General features: G+C 40.7%; 1 protein-coding gene across 1 annotated transcript in view; it reads right to left on the minus strand.

Moving 5' to 3' along the window:
- Positions 1-26,597, minus strand: part of DMXL1 (Dmx like 1) — a 2,737,735-nt gene that overhangs the window by 1,252,439 nt on the left and 1,458,699 nt on the right. The window contains exon 26 of the mRNA XM_044059165.1: positions 24,815-25,006. Within this exon, the coding sequence (XP_043915100.1) occupies positions 24,815-25,006 (192 nt within the window). The remainder of the gene's footprint in view (positions 1-24,814; positions 25,007-26,597) is intronic.

The following is a 26,597-nucleotide window of genomic DNA, read 5'->3' on the forward strand; positions in this document are numbered from 1 at the left end:
TACACAGACAACTACACTACTACTTGGACAGAACTAAAAGTAGCAGAAAAACTGACCAACTATTTGTAGCATATGCTGCAGGGGTGCAAGGAAAAGCAATTTCCAAACAGACAATTTCAAAATGGATAGGAAATTGCATTCGATTTTGTTACTCCTTTTATGGAAAGTCAGTTCCTGCAAACATCAGGCCTCATTCCACAAGGGCCACGGCCACCACTACAGCCTTCCTACGAGGGGTGGCTACCAAGGACATTTTAGAAGCTGCTACTTGGAGCTCCGTGCATACATTTACCAAACATTACAATCTTCCTTCATACTCCAGATCCAGAGCAGGCTTTGCTACTACAGTCCTGCAGGGGATCTTAACTACACCATCTTTTTCTTAGTACCTCCTCCCCCAGATTGGCTATGGTATTCTACCCAAATGTTATGACTGCAGATGCACCCTTGAAGGACATAGTACAGTTTTGTACCTACCATAAATGTAGATGTCCGATAGGTATGCATCTGCAGTCAGGTTTACCCTCCCTCCTACCCCTCTGTGGTATTCCTATAGGGTGTTTACCCCTCTTTTAGCTAGCTGGGGGAATCTATTATGGTGTATTTGTTTGTATATACATGTATATATATATATATATATATATATATATATATATATATATATATATATATATATATATATAATTTTGCAAATGTTTGGAATTGTATTGCATTTATCCAAATTTAGCCTTCCTAGAAGGCACCTGGCATCTGGGGCAAGAAAAACTGAGGAAAATGGTGTCGGCTGATGCTTTTATACCCCAGACACTCTGACGTCGGGGAAGGTGCGACATCAGCCGAGGCCAGACCCAGACTTTGGAATCCGGCCGACCGAAGGGCTGCTTGAGGCAGGACAACCCATATGTTATGACTGCAGATGCATCCTTGAAGGACATCAAACTTTTATCCATGAATGTGGGATGCTATCAAATGCTTTTTTGTAGTCAATCCATGCCATGTCTTACTAGTATTTCTTTATTAATGCATAAGTAAATATCATTTAACTTCTTGACAGTATCATACAGAGAAGAACTAGGGTCATTGAAGATAATATTCCAAACTGTTTTCATAAGTATGTCATTTATTGCATCACAATTTCTTCCAGTAAAGTACAGGGAGGATTATTTATACACAAGTATTTTACTTTTACTAAAATTATTTTTTTAACTTGTGTTAACTACATCGGTTATAACCATGAATGGAGATCATAAAGATTGTAAGCATTATGTCCAAAATACTGCTATCTATAGCCGTTTCTCATAATGTTTCTTGCAAACTATTTTCAGTAACAATATTTTGAAAATGTATTTTATACTGGGCAGTTTTATTCAGTCAATGTTGGATATTTTTACTGACTGTAATATTGTGCATTGTCTGCAACAGATAGACTGAAAACCAGTCGTTCCTACATTATCTATATAATATTAGTACTATTAACTACTCTACTACTACTCTATTGTAGCCCTGTACAATTTCCTTGGCTTCTATGTATTGTTTTTATACACTAAGACACTGTTGCCTGCCATATCTGATATGCAATAATGAAAGGAGCTATAGTCTGGCATTTGAGAAGCACATTTGGGATCTTAAAACCATCTTTCATTAATGGTGCAGCTCTCAGCATCGTCCATGCAGAGGAAAAAAACTTTACTGTTGAGATTTCTGGCATTTAGCAAGCCCATCCTCATCTCCGATTTTTCTTAATATTTTTTCCTTCTTTTTGTCTTGGAATTTGAAGATGTGTATAAAAAAAACTACTACGGGGACAGAAAATTTCCTCTTTGATCACTGTACTTCTTGAGCACAGAGTTAAAGAACATTACTGATAAAACACTTGAGCTGGGTGCACACCTCATGCCAGGATGACAGGCACTGAAATTCTCTAGCTATTTTTAGTCAATAAATTAAATTGCAACTTTTTTAATGACATTTAGGTGCCATATGCCTGGCTTTGTGGTACAGTGTTCAGTTTGCAAAAAAGAAAGAAAAAATATGAAGGAATGGGAGGATTCCACTACGCAGACATGTTCTTCTCATGCTTGTAAAGCTGTTTCATAATGCCACCTTCATGTCCAAGAGGAAGGATCTTCTGAGATTATAACAAAGTGTTCATGTTGGAGCTTAATCACCATTAATCATGTTAACAAAACTGAAATATCCATAAAGTTGGCCCCAGGAAGGTACAACACTGTCAGAAGTTGCTTACAAAGCCCACTAATATACAGTGGATATAAAAAGTGTACACACCCCTGTTAAAATGCCATGTTTTAGAGAAATAAAAAAATGAGACCATAATAAATCATTTCAAAACTTTTCTCACCTTTAATGTGGCCTATAACTTGTACAATTCAAATGAAAAACAAACCAATCTGTTAGGTGAAAAAATATAAAAAAATAAAAGAACATTCAAAAGCTGGTTGTATAAATGTGCACACCCTTAAACTAATACTTTGTTGAAGCACCTTTTGATTTAATTACATCATTCAGTCTTCTTGGGTACACACCTGCCATTAAAGAGACTATGATTAACCCCAAATAAAGTTTAATTGTCCTAGTAGGATTTTCCTGACATTTACTCAGTTGCCTGCTACAGAAAAAGCCATGGTTCACAGAAAGGTTACAAATCTTCAAAGGGATGTCATTGTTGAAAGGTTTCAGTCAAGAGAAGAGTACAAAAAAATTTCCACAGCATTGGATATACCATGGAACACAGTGAAGACAATCAAAAAGTGGAGAAAAATATGGGGCAACAGTGAAGTTGCAAAGAATTGGATGTCCCTCCAAAACTGATGAAAAGACAAGACAAAAACGAATGCCAAGGGACCTACAGCTACACTGAAGGAGCTGCAGAAATTTCTGGCAAGTACTGGTTGTGTACTATATGTGACAACAAACTCCCATATTCTCCATATGTCTGGGCTATGGGGTAGGTTGCAAGACAGAAGCCTTTTCTTACATAGAAAAACATCCAGGCCCGGCTAAAATTTGCAAAACAATATATCAAGTCTCCCAAAAGCATGTGGGAAATGTATTATGGTCTGATGAGATCAAGGTTGAACTTTTTGGCCACAATTCCAAAAGGTATGTTTGGAGCAAAAACAACACTTCACTTCACCAAAAGTGGTGGTGGCAGTATCATGCTTTGAGGTTGCTTTTTTTTCAGCTGGAACTGGAGCTTTAATCAAGGTGGAGGGAATTATGAACAGTTCCAAATACCAGTCACTTTTGGCCCAAAACCTTCAGGCGCCTGCTGAAAAGCTGAAGATGAAGAGGAATTTCACCTTTCAACATGACAATGACCCCATGCATACATCTAAAATCAACAAAAGAATGGCTTCACCTGAAGAAAATTTAAGTTTTGGAATGGCCCAGCCAGAACCCAGACCTAAATCCAATAGAATATCTGTGGTGTGACCTGATGTGGGCTGTACACAAGAGATGCCCTCTCAATCTGACAGATTTGGAGCGCTTTTACAAAGAAGAGTGGGGAAATATTGCCAAGTCAAGATGTGCCATGCTGGTAAGACTCCTATCCAAGAAGACTGAATGTTGTAATTAAATCAAAAGGTGCTTCAACAAAGTATTAGTTTAAGGGTGTGCACACTTATGCAACCAGCTTATTGTACACTTTTTATTTTTTTATATTTTTCCCCTAACAGTTTTGTTTTTTCAAATGAATTGTACAGGTTATAGGTTGCATTAAAGGTGGGAAAACTTTTGAAATGATTTATTGTGGTCTCATTTTTATATCATAAAAACCTGGCATTTTAACAGGGGTGTGTACACTTTTTATATCCACTGTGTCTGTTTTTATGCACACTAAAATTACCAGTGTGGGATATTAATATTTGTTTTACTAGTCTGCACCCTAAGGAATTTATATGCTACTTCAAGGTAACAAATGGAAGTTTACATAATGCAAATCTTCTCACTGCCACCTTGTGCCCGACTACCTTCACCTTGCAACTATTTATACTTGTCTAGCAATACATTTGAGAATTAAACATGTTTTATGTAACTATCTCAAAGCCAATGTGTCTGATATGGGTCAATTCTAAACTCCTTGATCTCTCTCTCTTAAAACCAGGCTGCCTCGTGGTTTTGGCGTCTTTTCAGGCTTGCTAGTTGTTGCTGAAGCACCTACCAAGAGGAGAAAATGCTGAGAGAAGAAAAGGAGCCACTTTTGATTTTAAGTATTTTCTTCTGATTTTTTTGTTAAGTTTTACTGCTTTGCCGCCTACTTTTTGGCATTTTCTGGCTTGCTAAAGTTTATATCTGTAACAGTAACAGTACTTGGAACACATCTAGAGCCTGTTAGTTTATATCTGTAACAGTAACAGTACTTGGAACACATCTAGAGCCTGTTTACTGCATTTCCTGTGTTGCACTTAATTTAAAATCGTTTTTTCCTCTAAAAACTGCATTTTACCTGATTTTGGCCTAGCACTCAATTGTGGGGTTATTTATTGCACTGTTGTGATTATTTTGCTGCTTGTGTATCTCTGCTACCTTTAAACTACAACAAAAAGAAAAAAAAAACAAAAAAATCTTGCTTTTTTCCCCACTTTCTGAAAGTTAAGAAAGTTCAGTTACAGATTTGCTGTTCTGAACTGTTTGGAAGTTTCTAGAAGGCCAGTGCTTGCCTGGGCTAAAGGGAAGTCTCTGTGTTCACCAGTGGGAGTGGTTAACACTGAACAGCCTGCCTGTCCCTGGAGGAGTGGTTACTACCTAGAAGCTGTAGTTTTATTGGCTTTTTGGGTCAGTTCTAAACTCTTATCTCTCTCTCTTAAAACCAGGCTGCCTCGTGGTTTTGGCGTATTTTCAGGCTTGCTAGTTGTTGCTGAAGCACCTACCAAGAGGAGAAAACGCTGAGAGAAGAAAAGGAGCCACTTTTGTGATTTTAAGTATTTTCTTCTGATTTTTGTTAAGTTTTACTGCCTTGCCGCCTACTTTTTGGCAATTTCAGGCTTGCTAAAGTTTATATCTGTAACAGTAACAGTACTTGGAACACATCTAGAGCCTGTTTACTGCATTTCCTGTGTTGCACTTAATTTAAAATCGTTTTTTCTCTAAAAACTAACTGCATTTTACCTGATTTTGGCCTAGCACTCAAGTGTGGGGTCATTTATTGCACTGTTGTGATTATTTTGCTGCTTGTGTATCTCTGCTACCTTTAAACTACAACAAAAAGAAAAAAAAAAAACAAAAAAAATCTTGCTTTTTTCCCGACTTTCTGAAAGTTAAGAAAGTTCAGTTACAGATTTGCTGTTCTGAACTGTTTGGAAGTTTCTAGAAGGCCAGTGCTTGCTTGGGCTAAAGGGAAGTCTCTGTGTTCACCAGTGGGAGTGGTTAACATTGAACAGCCTGCCTGTCCCTGGAGGAGTGGTTACTACCTAGAAGCTGTAGTTTTATTGGCCATTTTGGGTCAATTCTAAACTCCTTGATCTCTCTCTTAAAACCCTACAACTCTCTTTTTGCACAGTTTTGCGCACTGAGCAGCGTCGAGCAGCACCGCCTAAACAGGTTTAAACTATTCCAGGCTCCACAAAGTCTGCTCTTCACTTTTTCCTTTAGAACTGTTCAAACTCTCAAAGTAATCACTCTATTCTCTTTCTAAAGCCCTGCACTTGCTCAGCTCTTACAAGGAAACACTAACTAAAGCACTACACCCTCCTTGACTTCTCATAAGTATTAGACTCCCGATTGGTCCTTCCTGATCAAGTGAAAAATCAGTTCCCTTCCCTAATCTGATCAGTAAAAAAAACAGTTCCCTATACTAATTTGGTATGTCCAAGGGTCAGTTTCAAGGTTACTCTCCAGTCCAGCTGGTGAATCTGGGAATTTTGAGGCAATGTTACAATTGCCTTATGTACACAGACAACCCTCTCCTCCTTCCAACAAACTCTAATACATGTGAGAGATGCAGTTACACAGCCAAACTGGAGGCAGAGCTCTCTCAACACAAGACTGGCACAGTCAGTCAGGAGGAAAAGGTAACCACCCACATCACAAATCCAGTCTCACACAGACCTATTGCATCTGCATACCCAACACATAAACACACAAAAACATACTCGGAGGCTCTAAATAAAAATCTGCCTAAACAGCAAAGACCTCCTAAGCAGATATCCAAGCAACAGCCACCCCTCAATACCCACAAATCACATATCTCACAAAATCAGTGTGCCTCACAGTCACAGCCCATAAGGCCAAGCAACACACCAAATACACTTGTTATAGGGGAGACTATTGTCCAGCACACTGACGTCCCACTCACCAGACTGAACAAGGAGAAGGTCACTATAAGCTGCCTGTTGGGTGCCAAGATCCGCCACATAACACAAGCACTCAGGTCACTCCAAAGCAAGTACAAGTATGACTCTGTCATTGTCCATGCTGGTGTGAATGACCTGAGACGTACCTCCCTGGACTACATGAAAAGAGACAAAGAGGAGCTCTCTGACCATGTAGCCCAGGCTGATATGTCCCTGACCTTGAGTAGCATCTTGCCCTCACCAAGAATGATGCCACAGTATAAAGACAAAATGATCAGTTTCAACAATTGGCTAAAGTATTGGTGTCATTCAAAGGGGATCCAGTGTCTGTCAGCCTGGGATGACATGCTCGACAAGCCACATTGCTTCGCTAGGGACGGCTTGCACCTGTCACCCTTAGGCTTTCGTATACTGGCCAAGGCTCTTGCCACCCCCATAGTGCCTATTTTAGGCAAGGCTCAAAGGACAAACCCACCTCCACAGACAACCCAAAGATAAAAATACTAAAGGTAATGCTACTCAATGCCAGAAGTCTAAACCTCAAGATGCACGCACTCGAGACTCTCCTCAGTATGGAGGAAATCGATGTCGGTGCTGTAACAGAAACCTGGTTCAAGACTCCTGAGAGCACCCCAACACTACCAGGTTATAAATCATACCATGCGTTTCGGCCCCAAAACTCGGACCGAAGCACAAAAGGAGGGGGAGTATCTATATTCATCAAAGATACCTACACCTCCAAGTTAGTGGCACTGCATGAAGCATCGGAAACCATCCATGTTCAACTAACAGCGGGCAAAACTGCCTTTCAGTTTGTAGCCTGCTACAGAACACCCTCCCTATTACAGGAACCCCACTTGGCATTCCTGAGAACACTGGAGAATATGAAGGTCTCTCCAAACACTATGTTATTGGGTGACTTCAACTACCAAAACATTGACTGGGAAAACTACTCAAGCCCAAACACATGTTATTGGGTGACTTCAACTACCCAAACATTGACTGGGAAAACTACTCAAGCCCAAACACCCTCGCCCAACGGTTCCTTGAATTTATAAACTCTAACACAATGGAACAACTGGTCACCACTCCCACAAGAGGGAACAACATATATTAGACCTGGTCATCACCAACATGGGGACTCTATGTTCCACACCAGAGGTAAACCCCTCATTGGTAAGATCAGACCATAAATAAATTTCCCTGACATCCATATCCCGTCCCCACCCCCAGCCAAGAAAATCACTAAAGCATTTCTCCAAAGCCAACTTTGCACTTCTCAATACTGAGGTGGAATCCTTCTAAGCCCCTGGGCCAGAGGATAATACAGCCCAATCCGCAGAATCCTTTACAAATGCATTCTATGAGCACCTGCAAGAATGCATGGATCGTGCTATCCCAAATAAAACCAAGACTCACTCCTCCAAAAACAGGAGACTGGTCTGGTGGACCCCGGCCATAAATGAGCTATACAACAGAAGGAGGAAGCTACTACATGACAGAGCAAAATCCCAAAAAGGGAAGGCTTCTCTGATCAGTATTAGCAAGAAACTTCGATCCCTCATAAAATCAACAAAGGCCAGTTTCGAAAGAAAAATTGCCCTAGACACTAAAGATAATCACAAGGCCTTCTTTAGTTATGTCATAAACATGGGCGGAAACTCCCAGATATGCTCTGAATTGTTGCATAACAGTACAAAATATACCGAACCTACAGACATAGCCAACATCCTGGCAGACAGATTCAGCGCAAACTTCTCCCTCCCTTCCCCCCCAAAGGAGCAAACGCCTATCCCAACTGAATGTAACCTCCCTGACATCACAGATGCACAGGTGAAAGCTGCCCTCTCCAAAGCAAAAAACACAGCATCTATGGGACCGGACAGTGTCCCAGGCTGCGTCTTACATGAGCTCCAAGAAGAACTGAACCCTCACATTAAGTCACTGTTCAAACTTAGCCTTACTACAGGATAGGTACCCAAAGAATGGCGTACAGCTACAGTGGTCCCACTCCACAAAGGTGGTGCCACAACGGACCCCGGAAACTATCGCCCCATAAGCCTGACTAGTCTGGTCTGTAAAGCTATGGAGCGTATTATCAAGGAACTCATAAACAAAGACATTGGGAGCCTCCAGACACTGGACCCTACCCAATTCGGCTTTGTTAAGGGCAGATCTTGCCTCTTAAACCTAGTTGATTTCTTTGAAACAGTTACCAAAGCCATAGATGAGGGCAAGGTAGTCCACACAGCCTACCTGGACCTCGCAAAAGCCTTCGACACAATACCCCACTCGGGCATCATAAATAAGCTTACCAGCTTAAATATCAACCCCTATATCACAAGATGGGTTGCAAACTGGCTCAGAGATAGAACCCACATGGTCAGAACAACAGGTGCCATGTCCGAATCCAAACCAGTTACTAGTGGCATCCCACAGTGCTCAGTTCTGGGACCTCTCTTGTTCGGTATATACTTCTCTGAGGTTCAGGCTAACACGGGGGGATTATGGCTGACAAAGTTCGCAGATGACTGCAAACTGGGGGCCATAATCATATCTCCAGCTGACACAAGCATCCTCCAAAAGGGTCTCGCAGAGACGGATGCTTGGTGCCAGAGCCACGGCCTCAAGCTAAATGCTAAAAAGTGCATAGTCATCCCCTTTGGGAAAAACAAGGTGCCCACAAATTACCACATAGGTGGTAATCCATTAAGTACGGAAGAAGTAATTAGAGATTTGGGGACCAACGTAGATAGTAATTTCTCTTTTGATAATCACGTTGCCAAAGTGGTTAGAAAGACCTTCTATATAGCCCACCTTATCACGAAAGGGTTCGCATCTAGATCAATATAGGTCATTGTGCCCCTCTACTCATCACTCATCAGGCCCATACTTGAATACAATGCCCCTTTTGGGATGTACCTTACCCGACACCTGCAGCAACTGTAGAGACCCCAAAAGTACCTCACCAAGAGGATCATGGGCTACAAACAGATATCCTATAAAGCTTGACTAAAGAAACTCCAGCTCTACTCAGTTGCTTACCGCCTACTCAGAGGCGATCTATGCCTGACGTACAAAGCCATGTCAAACCCAGAATTAATGGACATGCTCCACCTCAAAAAATCCAAGTCCCTTAGAGCTATACGCTCCAGGGACATAAACCTCAGCACAAAAATAAATAGGACATGCTGGAGGGACAGATTCATTTTCCAAAGGCTCCCCTCACTCTGGAATAGAATCCCAATTCATGTTAGACATAACCCCTCGATGACCCTCTTCAAGCGAAATTTGGACACGTGGATGGGAAATCGCAAATTCATCCCTGGGATCTCTCCTGTGTCCCTGCTAGACAGAGACACAGTAAACTAATCTTAAAAGGGTACCTTCTGTGACCTACTTTACAGAGGCACAGTAGGCTAATCTAATAGGGAGGCGGAAGCCAAATACACTCTGGCTAGGCTTATAAATGCCCTAGGGCAGATGGCCTAGTATCTACCTATGATATGGTCAAGAGTTAATGAGTTAATACAGCACAAAAACAAATCCTGTTCCTTAGGAAAATAATTTTAATGGTGTATCACAGAGGACCTGCAGTGAAACAGGAACCCTTCTTTGTGTGTGTGGGAGGGGTGCAGCTTCTGAGTCCAGTTTTATAAATATCAAGTTACACTCCTATTTGATCTGAAGGAAAGGCATGAGTTGTCTCAAGTATGACTAAAGAAGTGGCTGAAGGTGGTGGGCAAGAAGGCCAAGGCCAAAAATTATTACAAGAAAATCAAGAAAGTAAGTAGTATAGAACAGGGACTCACTATTATGGTGAAATCAGAGGTGGGCACCCTGATGCCTTTAGATTGTACAACAACACAAGGAGATACTCAGATGACAAAGGGCTTATCCATGCCCATAATATGAAATACATGCATGGAGGAACAGAGTACTGGCTGTAGGAAGGAAGAATGTATGTTGTGCAAGATGGATCTACCCATAACAGCAGAAATTTGCATTCATCACTGCTACCGTAGCCTATGGAGTGCATCTTGCCCAAGACACAGCAAATGGCCATCTTCCAAAAGCTTTGGATTCCTCCCAAAGAGCCACTAGACTGCTGACACGCTAGGTCTGAAGGGGGTGGGGATGATCAGTCACACTGAAAACTTTCATGACTTTCTTGTCTATTAAAATTAGCAGTACAGTCATCCTAAACTAACCAAAAAGAATAACCCAACATTATTAGGAGGTTGGTATATGATGGGTGCAGCTACTGCAGCAGTGAGGAATTCCAACAGCTAGTGCTACAGATAGGTGTAACTTCCACAACTGTACAGCACTCATCATTCTCATTGCTGCAGTAGCCTATGGGTAGAGTACAGCAGCTTATTCAGCCTGAAAGGAGCAAGAATATGGATCCAGGAACCCCTGGAAAATGGTCCAAGTACTGTCAGACCTGGTCCTAAAAAAGAATCCAGTATGTAATTCCTTGTACTGGTAAATACAAAGACAGTATAACTTTTTATAGAAATTTTTAAAAATCCACCCTTTTCCAATATACCATCAAAGAATACAAGACCAACAGTTTGCGCATTAGTACTGCTTGGAAATGGCCCATCATTGTGGGTATAACAAAAGGTGACAGCCAGGGACAACCAAATGGAAAAAGTCTACTTATTATGGGTTGTCCTTTATTAGTCCCAACATAAGAAATAAATAGCGGATTGTTTTTTTCTAAAGGATTTGGTACCTGCAAGATAGTAGCTGAGCTGCATACACATGTCCAGAGTATGAGGAATCCTCTATTCATGGTTATGATGATTAGAACAAAATAGAACATTGACAGACTAATGGCCTAATTCAAAAACTCAAATTACCTTGGATATGAAAGAGGGATTTGCTAGTACTAATACCATATCCTCGAAGCAAACCAGACAGGGTTTACCCACCAAGAAGGCTTATGAGAGTTGTGCAGGTTCAGAGATGAGGTTAACTTTTACAGCAAAAAGTTAAGATCCCAGGAAAGAGCAACCTGTTCACAAGGATATCTCAGGTGAAACCCCCCTATCAGAAACTGTTGCAATAAGAAAACAATGAGGAAAGAGATGGATCTACTGGGTAGATGTATTGAACTGGCCACACAATGTAACTTAGTAAAGTAATATTAAAGCCAGAGGTTAGTAACTCGCAAAGATATTTAAGTACAAGTGGTACAATCCCAGGCAGGGCCCTTGTTCTTAGGTAGGCATCAACAAGAAAATCTTACTTGGACAATTTTCTAGTAGCAGGATTTATTGCCCTCTTAGTACCTGCTGTATGTTTTCAAGAAAGAGGTGCTAAAAGATATCAGGCAGTCAGCTTACAATGTTATAGGCTTGGGTGAGTTGAACTCCAACTGTCTTGTATGAATAGCTCCAGACTGGGAGGAAACTTGTGGAGTTGCCCTTGGCCAATTCCATAAAAGTGAGAACCAATATTTCCTGGGCCAAGAGAGATCCACAACAAATTTTTTTGAGAGATTCCTTTTGAATATTCAGAAAATACCCTTGATATTCATAGTAAGAGTGGTGGAGTACGTAAAGAAAAATCCATTGAAAGTGAATACAAAAGAAAAGTTATGTACTGTCTATTTTGAAAGGAGGCTAAGAGATCTGTTTGAGATGTTCCCCAGAACTAGAAGATCTTGCCATATCAACTAACTTTGAGAGGGTCCTGTCCTAGTTCCGCTCATTTTGTCCAGTACTATGCTGTACTCTGACAGAAAGTAAGGTGCTGGAGGAGGAGGGGGGAGTTAATGAATGCTGAAGAACATGCCAAGCACTCATAGCCAGCTTAAATAGTGGTATGGCCTTTTGCCCCCTAATTTCCTGATGTACCACAATACTGTGGTGTTATACAACAGTTTAAAAACTGTGCGCTCTGGTCTGTCTGAGAAATTTACATGCCTTGCACCTTTAACCTCTTATGAGCTGCCCTCCAAAGAAACTCTAAAATGTTTTGTGACACAGATTAACTTAGATGTAGAGGAAAACAAAGGGATACTTGTAATAAATTATACAAAACGACCCTATCAATGCAATTTCATGTATCAAGCCAAAAATGTATTGCAACTAGACTTGTAGTGCTATCCAGACACAGAAGTTCAGAGAGCTTATAGGTTTCATGGTAGGATAAACTTTTTCTAGAAAATAAAAGTAACATCTTTTAAAGGATTAATATCTAGAGCATTACATCTTCCCAAAGGATTAGTGTAGAGAAGAAAATTTTAAAACTGGACTCTGAAGGGTCTTCTATGGTATCAGGAGCATTCTGGAATGTAAGCTTTAAAAATTAGCACTGGTTAAATGACTGGTAGGACAAGCACAGCAGAACAAGAGGAACAAAATTCTGTCTGGTTTGAAGGGTAGGGAGGAACTCCTCTAAAAAGAGTTTTTTTGTATCCACTGCCAACTGTTCATGTGAATCATTTTTAATCCCCATAAGTATATGACAATCAGTTGTCAAAGGGGAATGAACAGAGCCAGTCGATGGGTCAAGTATTTAAGAAATAAAGGTCAGAGAAAGGCTTTAAAAGCAGAACAGAAAAAGTCATCCAACCCTAGCCATCGTGAAACTGTAAATGTCCCTTTATTGGAAAGGTTTCCAATTGTTCTTATTCCTATCCTAACATCTTGAGTTACTGTTAGGCATGTGAGAGGATTTATTTTTTATTTATTTTACACTTGTTTACCGTGAAAGTCTGACTGGATATATGTCCATTTTCAGTGGAGGCCCAGGGAGAAAAGCTCCAGGAAGCAGAGTATAAATACATTAAGAACAATAGAAACATTTAGAGATAAGTATAACATGCAGTTTTCAGAAGGGTGACAAACATGGATAAAAACATAGTAGACAACATCAAAATCATGCAGCTTCAATTTCAGACAGTAATACATGGAGTTATGGGCTAAGTCCCTTCAAGAATTTGTGCACTTATTAGAGTGTAAGATTGAAATGCTTAGGGGGAGTTTGCAGGAACACGGGTGGTGATTATGATTAGTCGGGGTTTAAGCAGGGACACTGCCAATACTGTTGGAAGTGTAGTTTGAGGCTTTTTTTTGAACTGGGTTAAAGAGGATTGGTGAGGAAGTTCGGCAGGTAGTATATTCCAAGTTTTGCCTACTGAGTTGGCGAACAGTGATTTGATATCGTACCCAGGAATGCCTAGTCAAACAGAACAGAAGCAGGGGTGACAGACACCACCTACGCACAACTTTACGAAACTTTTATCTACAACAGACATGTCAGAAATCTGTCTCCAAACTTCACCCTATAAATTCAAAAGGTAAGAGTTAGAAGGTAAACAGAAGCCTGCTATTCAATTTGTTTCCTGGAGACTGCAGACTCAATCCGTGCTGAAATAGGCAGTGTAATATACAACTCCTCCAAAGCTGGCACTGGTGGAGGAAATGCTTTAAAATGAAGCAAATCTAATTATGTTTTGTTATACCCACCATGAAGAACAATTTCTAAGCAGTACTAAGGCACTTATTAGGATAAATATCCTAAAAGCAATGGGAACCTCAAAACATTCCCAAAATACATCTTATTTATCCTGGCAGTAATTTGAGAAAAGAAACACCTCCCAAAGTGGATGTGAGGATCAGCCTTTTTTCATATCAGGACAGTGAAGAAAAGAATCTCTAGGGTTCAAATCCCAGACTCTAAATTAAACTCATCTGAAAAAAACTTAAACCGTTATCATCTATGACCAAATGGAAAAGGAATTCAAATCCCTACATATGGACTCTTCCCTGAATGCATCTAGAAGCATCTCCAAGAAACTCTGCATCCCAGTAAAGCCCATTCACCCATGTCCAGGCTCCGACAATGGTCACAGCTGTAAAGGACATGACTGACTCTGGTTCATGGTAGCCTGAAGAACTACATAAGAGGAAACAGGGAAAAAAGTGAGGGTTCTGAGGAACAAATGGCCAATGCAGGTGCATCCACTATCTGCTGAGTTACAGACTGAGCCCACACAGACAGGAAGGGCTCTCAGGTAAGTAATGTTTTCTTTCTAGGAAGTGCAGACGTCAGGTCAGCAGGAATGTGTTAAGTATCCTTACTGTGACCAAAGAAGATGCATCAGGTGTGGCGAGATTGTTGGGACATGTCAGTTGGAAGGTAAGTTTGTCCAAAGTTTACATAAGCAACATGATTACACTTACCCTTAAAGATAAAGCCCTCAAACACTGTTATGCAAATGCAATACACTAAAAGTCCTGTCAGGAACCCTTTAAGAATAAAAATTAGTCAGACAACAACTGTAGTAAGATATCATACCATAAACACTCATAGCACCTGCACAGTAAGTTCACAAGTGGTACATAAAATCCTGTAAATTGCTTTTAAGTAAATTTAGATTGACAGAAAAAAAGGCAGGTAAGTTGTCAATGAGTGAACACAAGCAGTACAAACCCTGTAAATTTATGAAATACACAATAAATCATGTCAGAACCCTTTAGATGTAAAATTTTTGCCTGACAGAAATAATGGCAAATAAGTTGTCACTGTGCAAATACTCAATACACATAACCCATAAATGCATAAACAGCACATGAAACATCTCTTCAGCAACCCATGTAAGTAAAATTAGGCTGACAGAAGAAATGGTAGATAAGTTGTCACAGCATGAACACAAACAGTATGTATTCCATAAAAGATAAACAGCAAACTAAATATAAGTACGGGTCTTTTACTATTAAATTTAGTCCAACATACAAAAATGGTGGTAAGCTGTCATAGTCTAAGCATAAGCAGTATACATTAAAATACAGCATAATCTATAATTTAAATCCTGTCAGTACTTCAAAGTAGTAAGAAAGTACAGCTATGTAAAATCTTACCGTAACAGTATATGTTATGTTACTTCACTGTTGCAATATTCTTTAAATTAGGGATCTCTGCCAAGGGTAGCCCATTGTCCATCCAGTATACAAAAGCCTTTCGGTTGTAACTGGTATGCTATATGCTCTCCATATGCATGGCGTAGGGCATAAAGGCGACATTATAAGCATAAGCAGTATATTTTATATCAAATAAGCTTATAACCTAACCTAGGCTAAACATAATTGTCCCAGATAGAAAACAAATGGTAGTACAAAAATTCTGGGCTTCTTAAAAGGCAAGAACCACTGCAAAAATAAAAGCAAAAAACATTTTTTAATGAAATAAATCTAAACAGTAAAAAATAAATAAATTATATGAAGACGGGTTCCCCAACAGAGACTTATCTGCCAGAGAAAAATAGATGAAATGGTGGCTGTTGCTCTTGAGGTACCACTAAACTGCTTCTTCATTAAGTGGCAAGAATGTAATGAAGATTTCCACTCTGACTGTTGATTTCCACCCTTCAGGGCTGACCAGTCAGTAGTCAGACTGGATATGAGGGACAAATCTACAGTTTTTGGAAGTTGGACGGTTGCTGTGTCTTGCGTAAGACTTAATACATAGCTACTGCAGCAGAAGGAATGATGAACATAAGTTTCTAGTGTACAAGGAAATGCATGTGAAGGATAAAGACAGTGTTCAAGAGGACTACATTGGGCCTAAAGCAGACATTTTCCATACCTCTGAAAGGTGGATTACTTTTCCCCATTCAGCCTAAATTAATTAGACAAGGATAGTACAACTGAAGTCCAAGGTGCCGGAGGAAAGGCACTAGAAGCCCAAGTTCTACCATGGTGACCACCACACAGACTTAAAAGGAAACATTCTATGAGAGACATCAAATCTGCTGTACACTCCAAAATAAAAATCAAGGTAGCATTCACCTTCCCAGACTTATGCTCTTAAAAGCAGCTGCTGGGAGGCTGTCAATGAAACAGAAAAAATTTGCAGCTGTTATTTGTGTTTATGATAATCTTAACAGACCCCACTGTTGGTTCCATTTTGTGTTAAGTTTCTAAAGTGTACCTTTCCAGCTGTTCATTGTACTTCATATCGAATCACTTTAGGAGTGATAACTGTCTGTAAAGGTCATCTACCCTCTCAACACTGTGCATCTATTTCTGGAAACAAAATATCATCTCTCTCTGCAATCCATGATAAGGTTCCTCTTTTTACTACTTTTTCAAATCTGTTTAAGTAAAAACATTAGGTCTTGAAACTTTAAATGTTAAGGCTACCAATATATTCCCTCATATTCCAGTCAGGGATAAATATGCTTTGGAGTTGATTACATTCCTAGCCTTTTAACTGGTAAGCTACTCCAAAACAAAATCTTGAAAAAAATGTGGCCTGAGCCGATAGCAAAGCCTCATGCTCTGAAAAGCCAATTTCATGCTTAAGACCGAAGTGGCGAATTTCATGACACCCATGCACTTACACGAGTACATGGATCGTGCTATCCCAAACAGAACCAAGACGCTATACTCCAAAAAAAAAAAAAAAAAAGGAAGCTAATCTGGTGGTCCCCTGCCATAAATAAACTCTACAGTAGAAGGAAGAAACTGTTGAGAAACAGAGTAAAATCCCATAAGAGGAGGAGCTCCCTGGTCAGCCTCAGTAAGAAGCTGAGATCCCTTATAAGACCCTCCAAAGCTAGTTACGAAAACAAAATCGCCACTTATTCTAAGGGCAATCACAAAGCATTCTATAGCTATGTCAATAATCTCAATGGCAACACCCAGATCTGCTCTGAGTTGCAGCACAACGGCATGAAAATTACACAACCAACTGATATTGCCAACATCCTGGCAGACAGGCTCAGTGATAACTTTATCCCCCTCTCACCCCCTAAAAGGCCCATATCTATACAGGAAGAATGCAGAGTCCTTTTATCACATCTATTCAGGTAAAAGCCGCACTCTCTAAAACCAAAAACACAGCATCCATGGGACCGGACAACATCCCAAGCTGCATTTTACACAAATTTCAGAATGAACTGGCTCCCCACACCTAATCACCATGTTCAATCATAGTCTCACGCCAGGCTTTGTGCCCACTGAATGGCGCACAACAGTTATCCCACTCCACAAAGGGATAGCAACCACTTATCCTGGGAACTATTGCCCTATTAGCTTGACAAGCCTGGTCTGCAAGGCCATGGAACATATCATCATGGAACTCAAAAAAAGACATTGGTAACCTCCAAACTCTGGACCCCACCCAGTTCAGGTTTGTGAAAGGCAGATCATGCCTTCTGAACCTGATCGACTTCTTTGAGGCAGTCACCAAAGCCGTAGACGAGGGTAAGGTGGTTCACACAGTCTATCTTGACCTTGCCAAGGCTTTCGACACCATCACCCATTCTGGAATTATAGCTAAACACACTAAACTAGGTATAAATCCCTACATCACAAGATGGGTTGCCAATTGGCTCACTGACAGAACCCACACTGTAAAAGTTGCTGACTCCAAATCTGACTTCAAACCAGTGACAAGTAGAGAACCACAGGGTTCAGTACTGGGACCTCTCCTGTTTGGTATCTACTTCTCTGAAATACAGGCTAAAACAGAAGGCCTCTGGCTAATGACGTTCGCAGATGACTACAAACTAGGAGCTATAGTCGAGTCCCCAAATGATGTGGACATCCTACAGAAGGGCCTCACTGAGAGAGATGCCTGGTGTCAGAGGCATGGCCTCAAGCTTGTCATACCCTCTGGTAAAAACTCTGTACCCATGAACTACCACATAAATGGCAGTCTACTTAACGCCGAATGTGTGACAAGAAACCTTGGGACCCAGGTGAAGAGTAGTCTCTCTCTTGATAATCACATGGCCACAGTAGTCAGGAAATCCTTCTATGTGGCACACCTCATCACAAAAGGGTTCTCGTCCAGGAAAAAAAAGAGGTCATTGTTCCCCTCTCCTCGGCACTCATTAGACCCATTAGAGAGTACAGTGCCCCTTTTGGAATGTACCTCAAGACATCTGCAGCAGCTGGAAAGGCCACAGAAGTACCTCACAGAGAGGATTACTGGCCTCAAACAGATGCCCTACACTGACAGTCTCAAAAATCTCCAGCTTTACTCTGTAGCATATCGCCTACTCTGAGGACATCTCTGCCTAACACACAAAGCTATGTTAAACCCAGAGCTGTTGGACATGGTACACCTAAAGAAATCCCAATCCCTCCAAGCTACATGCTTTAGGGGCCTTAACCTTGTCACCACAATAAACAGGACATGCTGGAGGGATAGATTCATATCCCAGAGACTTCCTATACTATGGAACTAGCTACCCATCTATGTCAAGCAAAGTTCCTCATTAGCACTCCAAGAAAAATCTTGATGAATGGATGGGAAATAGGAAATACACCCTGGGGATCACTTCTGTGGCTCTGCTCTACAGGGGCACAGGAAATTAACTTTCTTGGGTGGGGTAAGCCAGGGAACCTTGTTCGCTAGGCTTACTTAGGCCCTTGGACTCATAGCCTAGTACCTTACCTTTATTTATTTATTTTTTAATTATTTAAATTTGTTGACCGGGAGTGTCCGACTGGACGTAGGACCATTTTCAGCGGAGGCCCGGGGAGAAAAGCTCCACAGTAAAATAAACAGACAGTAGTTACATTGGATTTCATAGCGATTAACAATTTAACATAGCGATTACTAACAACATATTTACAGATGAAGAACATAGTACATCAGTAGACAACTAGAATCTTTATCTGTGAAGTACATAACGGCCATTAACAAATGTTACAATGAGAAGTTCCTGCTGTATAATAAGTACTAGGCTTATGAGCATCTGAGCTTGCTATAATCAAGGTAGTTAGTGGAGTGGAGAGAAAGGTAGTGGTTGGATGGGGTGGATGATAGTAGAGTGGGAGTTGCAAGGGCATAGCCAGCATGTCTTTAGGTGTGCTTTTAGTAAAGTTTTGAAGTGGGTGCATGATGGTACGGAGGTAATTGTGGGTGGGAGTGAGTTCCATAATTTGGCTATGGCGCAAGAGAACAGTGCTTCACCAGCAGAGTTATTGGCTTTAGTGATCTGCAAGTGATTTTTGTTGCTGGATCTTAGTGGTCAGGTGGTGCGATAGGGTTGGAGTAGATTCTGGAGTAGATTCTGGAGGGATGGGACATTTAGTGGATGGTTTACTAGTTTGTGGGCAAGTGAGAGTTGATACCACTGAAGGAGGTGAGGGAGTTCAAGCCAGTCCAGTTCAGCAAGTGAGAGACAATGGTGACTACGGTAGGATGCCCCTGTGGCGAATTTGGCGATTTTGTTGTAGCAGGTCTCTAGCTTGTTTAGATCACATTGCCTTAGGTTGGTATATATTGGAGAGGCATAAAGTAGGGTGGAGATAAGGTGGGAATTTGCTATTGAAATCTTTGCTGCTCTGGTGAGAAATTGCTTATTTCTGTATAACGCTCCTAGTTTTTAGTGGACTTTTTTTATGGTCATGGATATGTGAATGTCAAAATTTAGTTTATTGTCTATTTCCACTCCTAGCAATTTGGTGTGTTCAGTTGGGTATATAGTGGTGTTATCTTTTGCTGTGATGTTAAAGTGAGAGTTGTTTTGAGTATGTTTGGTGGGTTGGAAAATGAGTAGTTTAGTTTTGTTTGGGTTGAGTATTAATTGGGCATCGAATAACCATGTTTCAACAGAGGAAAAGGCTTCCTGTGTGACTTTTTGCAGTTTGGGTAGTGACTGGGCTGTGCAGATGATGGTCGAGTCATCTGCGTATTGTACGAGTGTGCCATGTTTGGTGGCAGAGGCTAGATTATTGGTGTAAATGGAGAAGAATAGGGGTTCAAGGATGGATCCTTGGGGAACCCCTATGAAACCCCTATGGAGACAGGTAGTTGGGGAGATATGTCATTCTGCCATACAACGGATTGTTGGCGGTCAGACAGGTAACTCTGAAACCAGTTGGTGACGGACTGTGAGAAGGATAGGTTATTGAGGACAGAGGTAAGTTGTTTGTGTGGGACCATGTCAAATGCTTTAGATAGGTCTAGGAAAGTAGCAGAGGAGAGATAGCCATTGTTTTTATGCTGAAGGATAGTGTTAGTAAAGGAGAATAAGGCAGTGGTGGTGCTATGGTTTGGTCGGAAACCATGCTGAGTACTGGAAAGGAGGTTGTTAGTAAGTAGGTAGTCTGAGACCTGAGAGTGTATGCATCTCTCTAGTATTTTGGAGAGTGGAGAGAGAATAGCTATGGGGCGGTAATTGGTAAGTTCTGTGGAGGGTCCGTCTTTGTGGAGGGGAACTACATGTGATACTTTCCACAGTGTGGGAACGTAACTTTCTGACAGAGATCGGTTAATCAAGATGGACAATGGGTAGGCCAGAGCATCAGCTGCGATTTGTAGGTATTCACTTGGGAGGTTGTCTGCTGCTAATTTGGTGGGTTTAAGTTTAGTTAAGAGTTTTTTTATGTTGGAGGTAGGTACCGGAGAAAAAGAGAAGGCAGTGGGGGAGATTACAAGTTGAAGGTGTGGGTTTGAGGGGAGGGGGGTTGTGTTGTTTAGCTAGTGATAGTATGGTTTGGGTGAAGTGTGTGTTGAATGAGGTAGCAATATTTTCTGAGGAGTGAGGGATGTTAGGAGGAGGGGTACTGACTTTACCTGGGTGGAGAATGGAGTTTATGGAGGACCAGAATTGTTTGGGGCTGTGTTGTGAGGAGTCTAGGGCAGACTGGTAGTATTGGAATTTGTCCTGTTTTATTAGCTTTATGACTCTGTTGCGTAGATCTAGGAATTTCTGTCTAGCTGAGGGGGTTTTGGTTTTGCGCCAGTGCTCCCAGGCTTTATCCCTGTTTTTAATTTCTAACTTAGTGGTTTTCTTTAGCCATGGGGAGGGTTGTGCTTTGGTTCTGGAAAATCTTATGGGTGCATGGTAATTAAGGATGTTCAGGAAGGTAGTATTAAAAAATTCAACTGTGTCATCTAGACTGAGGCACTTTAGAGGATGCCAGTTACATTCTTTGAGGGATGAGATGAATGTGAGTGGGTTAAAGTTTAGTTTTTTACGTATTTGACGGTAGATGACAGGTTTAGCTTAGTATAGGTATTTTTTGAGTAGGAATGTTGGGGAGTTATCACTGAGGCTATCTGATAAGCAGCCTGTTATATATGACTGGGGGCTCTTACTGACCAGTATCCAATCCAGGGTAGTGTGCTTGTGGTGTTTTTATTTATCCTGGTTGGTGACTGGACTAGTTGGGTGAAGCCATGAAGGTGTACATGATGGGTTGGATTGTTGCCAGAACAGGATTGCCAGTCAATATTGAAATCATCTAAGATGACAGTTTCTTGGGGGATATGGTGGGTAGACCAGCTGAGGAGGTTTTCTAGTGGAGGGATGTTTTGGCCAGGTGGGAAGTAGCATCCAATTATGTTGATGGTTTTGTTTTGGTTAATTTTAAGGTTGGTATATATTATTTCTTCACTGCCTATTTGTGGAGCTGATGATTTTAAGATCTGGATGTTTAGATGCTGTTTAAATATTATAGCTACACCACCTCCTTTTTTGTTTAGCCAGTCTACTCTTAGTATGCCGTAACCTGTAGGGAGTATTTGCTCACTGGTAATGTGAGGTTTTAGCCAGGTTTCTGTCAGGATGACTATATCTGGGGAGTACAAGTCTATGGTGGCATGGAGTTCATGGACTTTGTTGGATATACTTCTAATATTTAGGCTTAGTAGAAGGAAGTCACATGGGTTTCTACTGGCTGTAATATGGGAGAAGTTGTGGTTTCTAGTCTGATTATGAGGATTGGGGTTGGAAATGGTAGGGCCAGGGTTGGGGTGGATGTCTCCACTTAGGGCTAGTTTTGATATGCATGAGATTATTAGTTTTCTCAGTTTTTGAATGTGTTTGTTTATAAGGGAAACTTTATGATTGTGCTCTGTGGGTAATAGGTATGGTGGGAGGGTTACTATGTTAAGTTGTAAGGATGCTTTATGTTTGAGTAATATAGTTGGTAGAATATGTGGGGGTGCATAGGGATGGTTCTTGAGCTGGTGGGAGGGGAGCTGAGTGTGGGTGAGACATGAGTGGTGGTGTGAGTAGTAGTACAGTGGTAGTGGTTGAGTGGGGAATGATGGAGCTTTGGTAGGATGTAAGATATGCAAGGAGAGTGCATGCAGTGAGCATAGGAAAGGTATTCTTGTACATGTTAGTTGAGGAGGTGTGATAGTAACGGGAAGATGGAGGAGGTAGTGTTGGGTTAGTGCTGTGGTTGGCTATTGGAAAGATGGGAGGGGTTTGAGTGCAATAAAGGTGGGACCACTGGGGGTGGGACGGAATAGGGGGCAGGGTGGGGAGCGAAGCGGGTAGAGACCCTGTTAGTTGCTCGTATGAGGGGGCTGGAAACAATCACAAAGCAAAGACAAGCATGTGTTAAGAAACAATCACAATTGACCCAGGACTGCTCTGAAACAAAGTCATTTCTTAATTTCTCAGGTGGAAAAACAGGATAACCTTGTATCAGTAGGCTACTCTGGTCATAGTTTAAATTAACAAACACACAGTATTGATCAGTTATGGATACTATTTGCTAACAGAAGGGAATAAGAGAAAGTGGAAGGCATGTGTGTGTGTGGTGGTGGTGGGGGGGGCTGCTTACAAGCCAAAGCAGAGTGCTCTCCAGGGGAAAATGAATATTGGCTCAAACAGATAGACACATACTCAAAGTTAACTGTAGCTGTTTGCAGACAGTTCAGACCCGAACTGCGCTTTTCCTACAAGAATGTTAAAGGTGGTACCGCAGTTGAATACTTAAGAGTGGTGTTAGGTCTAGAAAAGAAGAGTACAGACAGGAGTAAGCACTTTTGAGATGGTAAATATATATTATAAAGATTATAAAAAACACACTGAGCAAATAGCTACCGCATGCAGGACAATGTCCTGAACCAACCAACTACTTAGTATATGCAAATACTGAGCCAATTGGAAGAACATTAGAAAAAAAACCCCAGACAGTTATGCAGTCACAGATAAAAATATAGCAAGCAGCAATCTGTCGTGGTTCTCTAATGTGATTCTATCCACCAGTAACAGCACAAATATATAGAAATAATGTAGACACTAGTATGAGCTGTCTACACACAACACAATTACATGAATAACATTAGTGAACAAGGTGCAGCTATGCAAATAGACCATACAATACTATTATACTAAAAACAACTTGGTGCATACAAATGCTAGCATGCCATAGTAACATCCAATAATAAAGCATAAATCCTATTAGATGTCTAACACAGTTCAACATAAACATATACAGTTGTAAAATGTCTAATACAATTCAACATAAATAGGCATTTACAGTTGTAAAACACTTACTGGAGAGACACTGAGCCTTCATGGGGCCTGTAGCAGAGTGGATTGTAGTTTTAAAAATTGTGCCTGCCACAGGTAATATTTATTAACTTTGGGATTGCCTTAAGGTAATAAACAGGGAAGGGGGAGGGGAGAACAAGGGTGTGAGCAGGCAGTTCTTTGTACTGCTGCTAATGAGCCAAAGCAAAGACAAGTATGTGTTAAGAAACAATCACAATTGACCAAGGACTGCTCTGAAACTAAGTCATTTCTTAATTTCTCAGGTGGAAAAACAGGATAACCTTGTTGTATCAGTAGGCTACTGTGGTCATAGTTTAAATTAACAAACACATTTTGAACACCTATGAACCTATTACCTTATTCTTCTCTGGCCTAGCTTTCTTGGGAGAGTTTCAAGTCAGTTCCTGTACTGGACATCTTTAATCTAGTCTAGGCTCAAGAGGCATTCTCTAAAGTGGGTTCTTATTTACAATGAGTCCAGCAAAAAACAAAAACAACAACAAAAAAAAAAGAAAAGATTAGATGACTTGAAATGCAATGGATGTGGGACCTTTCCATCTTTTCAGTGACAAGAACTAGAATGACATCTGAACGGTATGAGCAACTCAAAATAACTGCAAATGATGGGGGCAGCACACCATCTTTTATGTCCAAGGAAACACCTGTGCCCTGCATGCAACAGGTCAAGGCCAAAGGAAAAAAGAGCTACATGCTGATAGGGCTCCTAAGAAGAGTCCAAGAGAAACCATGATCACTGCACCTTAAGAAATGCATCTGCTATTCCTCTTTTTCCGCTTTATTAAGGAAAGTGTAATCAATGAAATAAAAGTTGCCCAGGAAAGCTTCTAAAACACTACATATGTCCCCAACACAAGTTTCAGTTCTAAAGAATCCTTACATAGGCTTCAACTATTACCTGGTCAAATCAATAATAGCAAATCAAAATCCATAAGATGATTAACCAAAGTACAGGTCAGTCCATGAGACAGAACCTATAGCTAAACAGATAGCCTTGATTTAAGCAGACGAGATGCTGGCAGATGATAGCTAATTTTCAAGCGAGTAACCAGCTGTGATGATATTCGATAAAGTAAAAGCAAACAGAATACACAAATGAAAATTCCACTCTTCACACTGCTGCAGAAGTTTTAATAGCTATGGAAAAAGAACAAATGACAATGATAACAATAATGTTTTAATACAGGAAAGTGATAATTAAAACACTAACCTTGTTATTTACTACATCTGGACTTGGCGGAGAATCCAAGTCTATGATAGCTTGTAGTACATCATGGGTCAGGTTGCTGAGATGGAGCATGGTATTGGCAACCACTGTTCTGACAGTCGCAGTGCAAGCAAAAAGAAGAGGAATGCATATCTCTGGTGGCAATGGACATGGAAGAATCTCAGCAGACAGCTCCTAAAAGAAAGTTCCCAATTAAGTTACTGCTTGTAATCAGGTTCAAATTTTTTTAAATAACTGCCACAGAACACGTTTAATGTTTCAATTACAACATACTGCAATCTGTATTACTGTTTAAAGTAATGAGATGGAGCAAGAAGTTCAATTAATGCATGCATACTTCCACACAAGGTCCTAATCAACAGTAATATCAAATTTTTATACCAGTAGACTACTCGTTCACAGAACACTGACAATACAATCTTCAGTGAGAAAATTCCCTTCTTCCTTAGATCTTTCTCAGTGAAGGATCAATGACTAGGACCTAAATTACGTACACAAAGACGACTTACCAAAAGTATGTCAAAGCTGTCCATCAGAAACATTAGAAGCGGAAGCCTAGACAGAAAGCAAATCTAATGACAGACTGCAGCAGATGTTATTAAACACTCTATATAACATCTGTCTAAATGCTTGGATACAAATCATTTACATCTTGTGAGATTACCAAAAGATCTTTACTACTTCTCACGGTAGTGATCACTTTACTCACTACAGGTTAGATCTCCCCTTTTGTATTTCAGTAATTCAAAACAATGACTCTCTGGCAGGACACAAATTTCTTACCATGTACTGGAAGTCCTGTTTGACACTTTTATTAAACAGTGTATACATGAGTTCTGATGTTTCTATAGAGAGTACCATCCCATCTGTTAGAACAAGCCACAAGCTAATGAAATGGAGCCTCTGACAAAGGTGATGACACATTCTGATACGGAGTATGACTTTTACAATAACAAATCACATCTACCATGCTTTCTTGATAAACAATAACACAGTAGTCTTAACTCCATCCATACATTCCCAACTCTAGACGGTCAAACATTTTACTTGCCTGTACCCTACTACGAACTAGACGCTGACATCTTTCATTCCAGTGCAAGGCCTTTTTTCTCTAAGCATTTAACAAACAATACACAAGGGAGTAATGAATGCCAGGATGCTTCACTGCAGAATGAGTGACCCAACAAGTAATTACAATTGTGCAACAGCTGTTCTGGAAACATATCTAGCCTCCCGAAGTGATGTAAACTTCTGGAGTGCCTAACACCTCACTTGTTGCCTTCAGATATTTTGGAACTTCCTCAACTTTACAAAACCAAAACTGGGGTACTTCACAAGCTGTAATGTGTATAAACATGTACAAAAACTTCCTAAATTATATGAAAACATCTTTAATGCATAAAGTGTCTGAGTAACTCAGAACATACTGTTTTATTCAGTTCTTATGAGTCAAAAAGACTTGCTTAAAATTTTTGAGGCTAGACCCAGTCCCATGGAGCAAAATTAAAGGAATCGCTGACCGAGACCAAGATGACCCATGTTTGATTAACAGCACATGCTCTGGAAAGCTTATGATGGGAAGATAGCAGTGAAAAGCTATTGCCAAGCTTGCTCATTGGGGGTTGCAGTGGCTTTTTGCTTTGGTGGCATCTTGTAGAAGCACTGAATACTGCACTGCTAGGTACAACTCTAATAAGCAGATGTTGCTCCTGGTGTACACCACCACTGAAGCAGCCAGCACTGTGTGGAGCATTCAAAGGAACCA

Source organism: Protopterus annectens, chromosome 17.part0, assembly GCF_019279795.1.
Source record: "Protopterus annectens isolate FY-2018-M chromosome 17.part0, PAN1.0, whole genome shotgun sequence".
Classification (NCBI taxonomy): Eukaryota; Metazoa; Chordata; order Ceratodontiformes; family Protopteridae; genus Protopterus; species Protopterus annectens.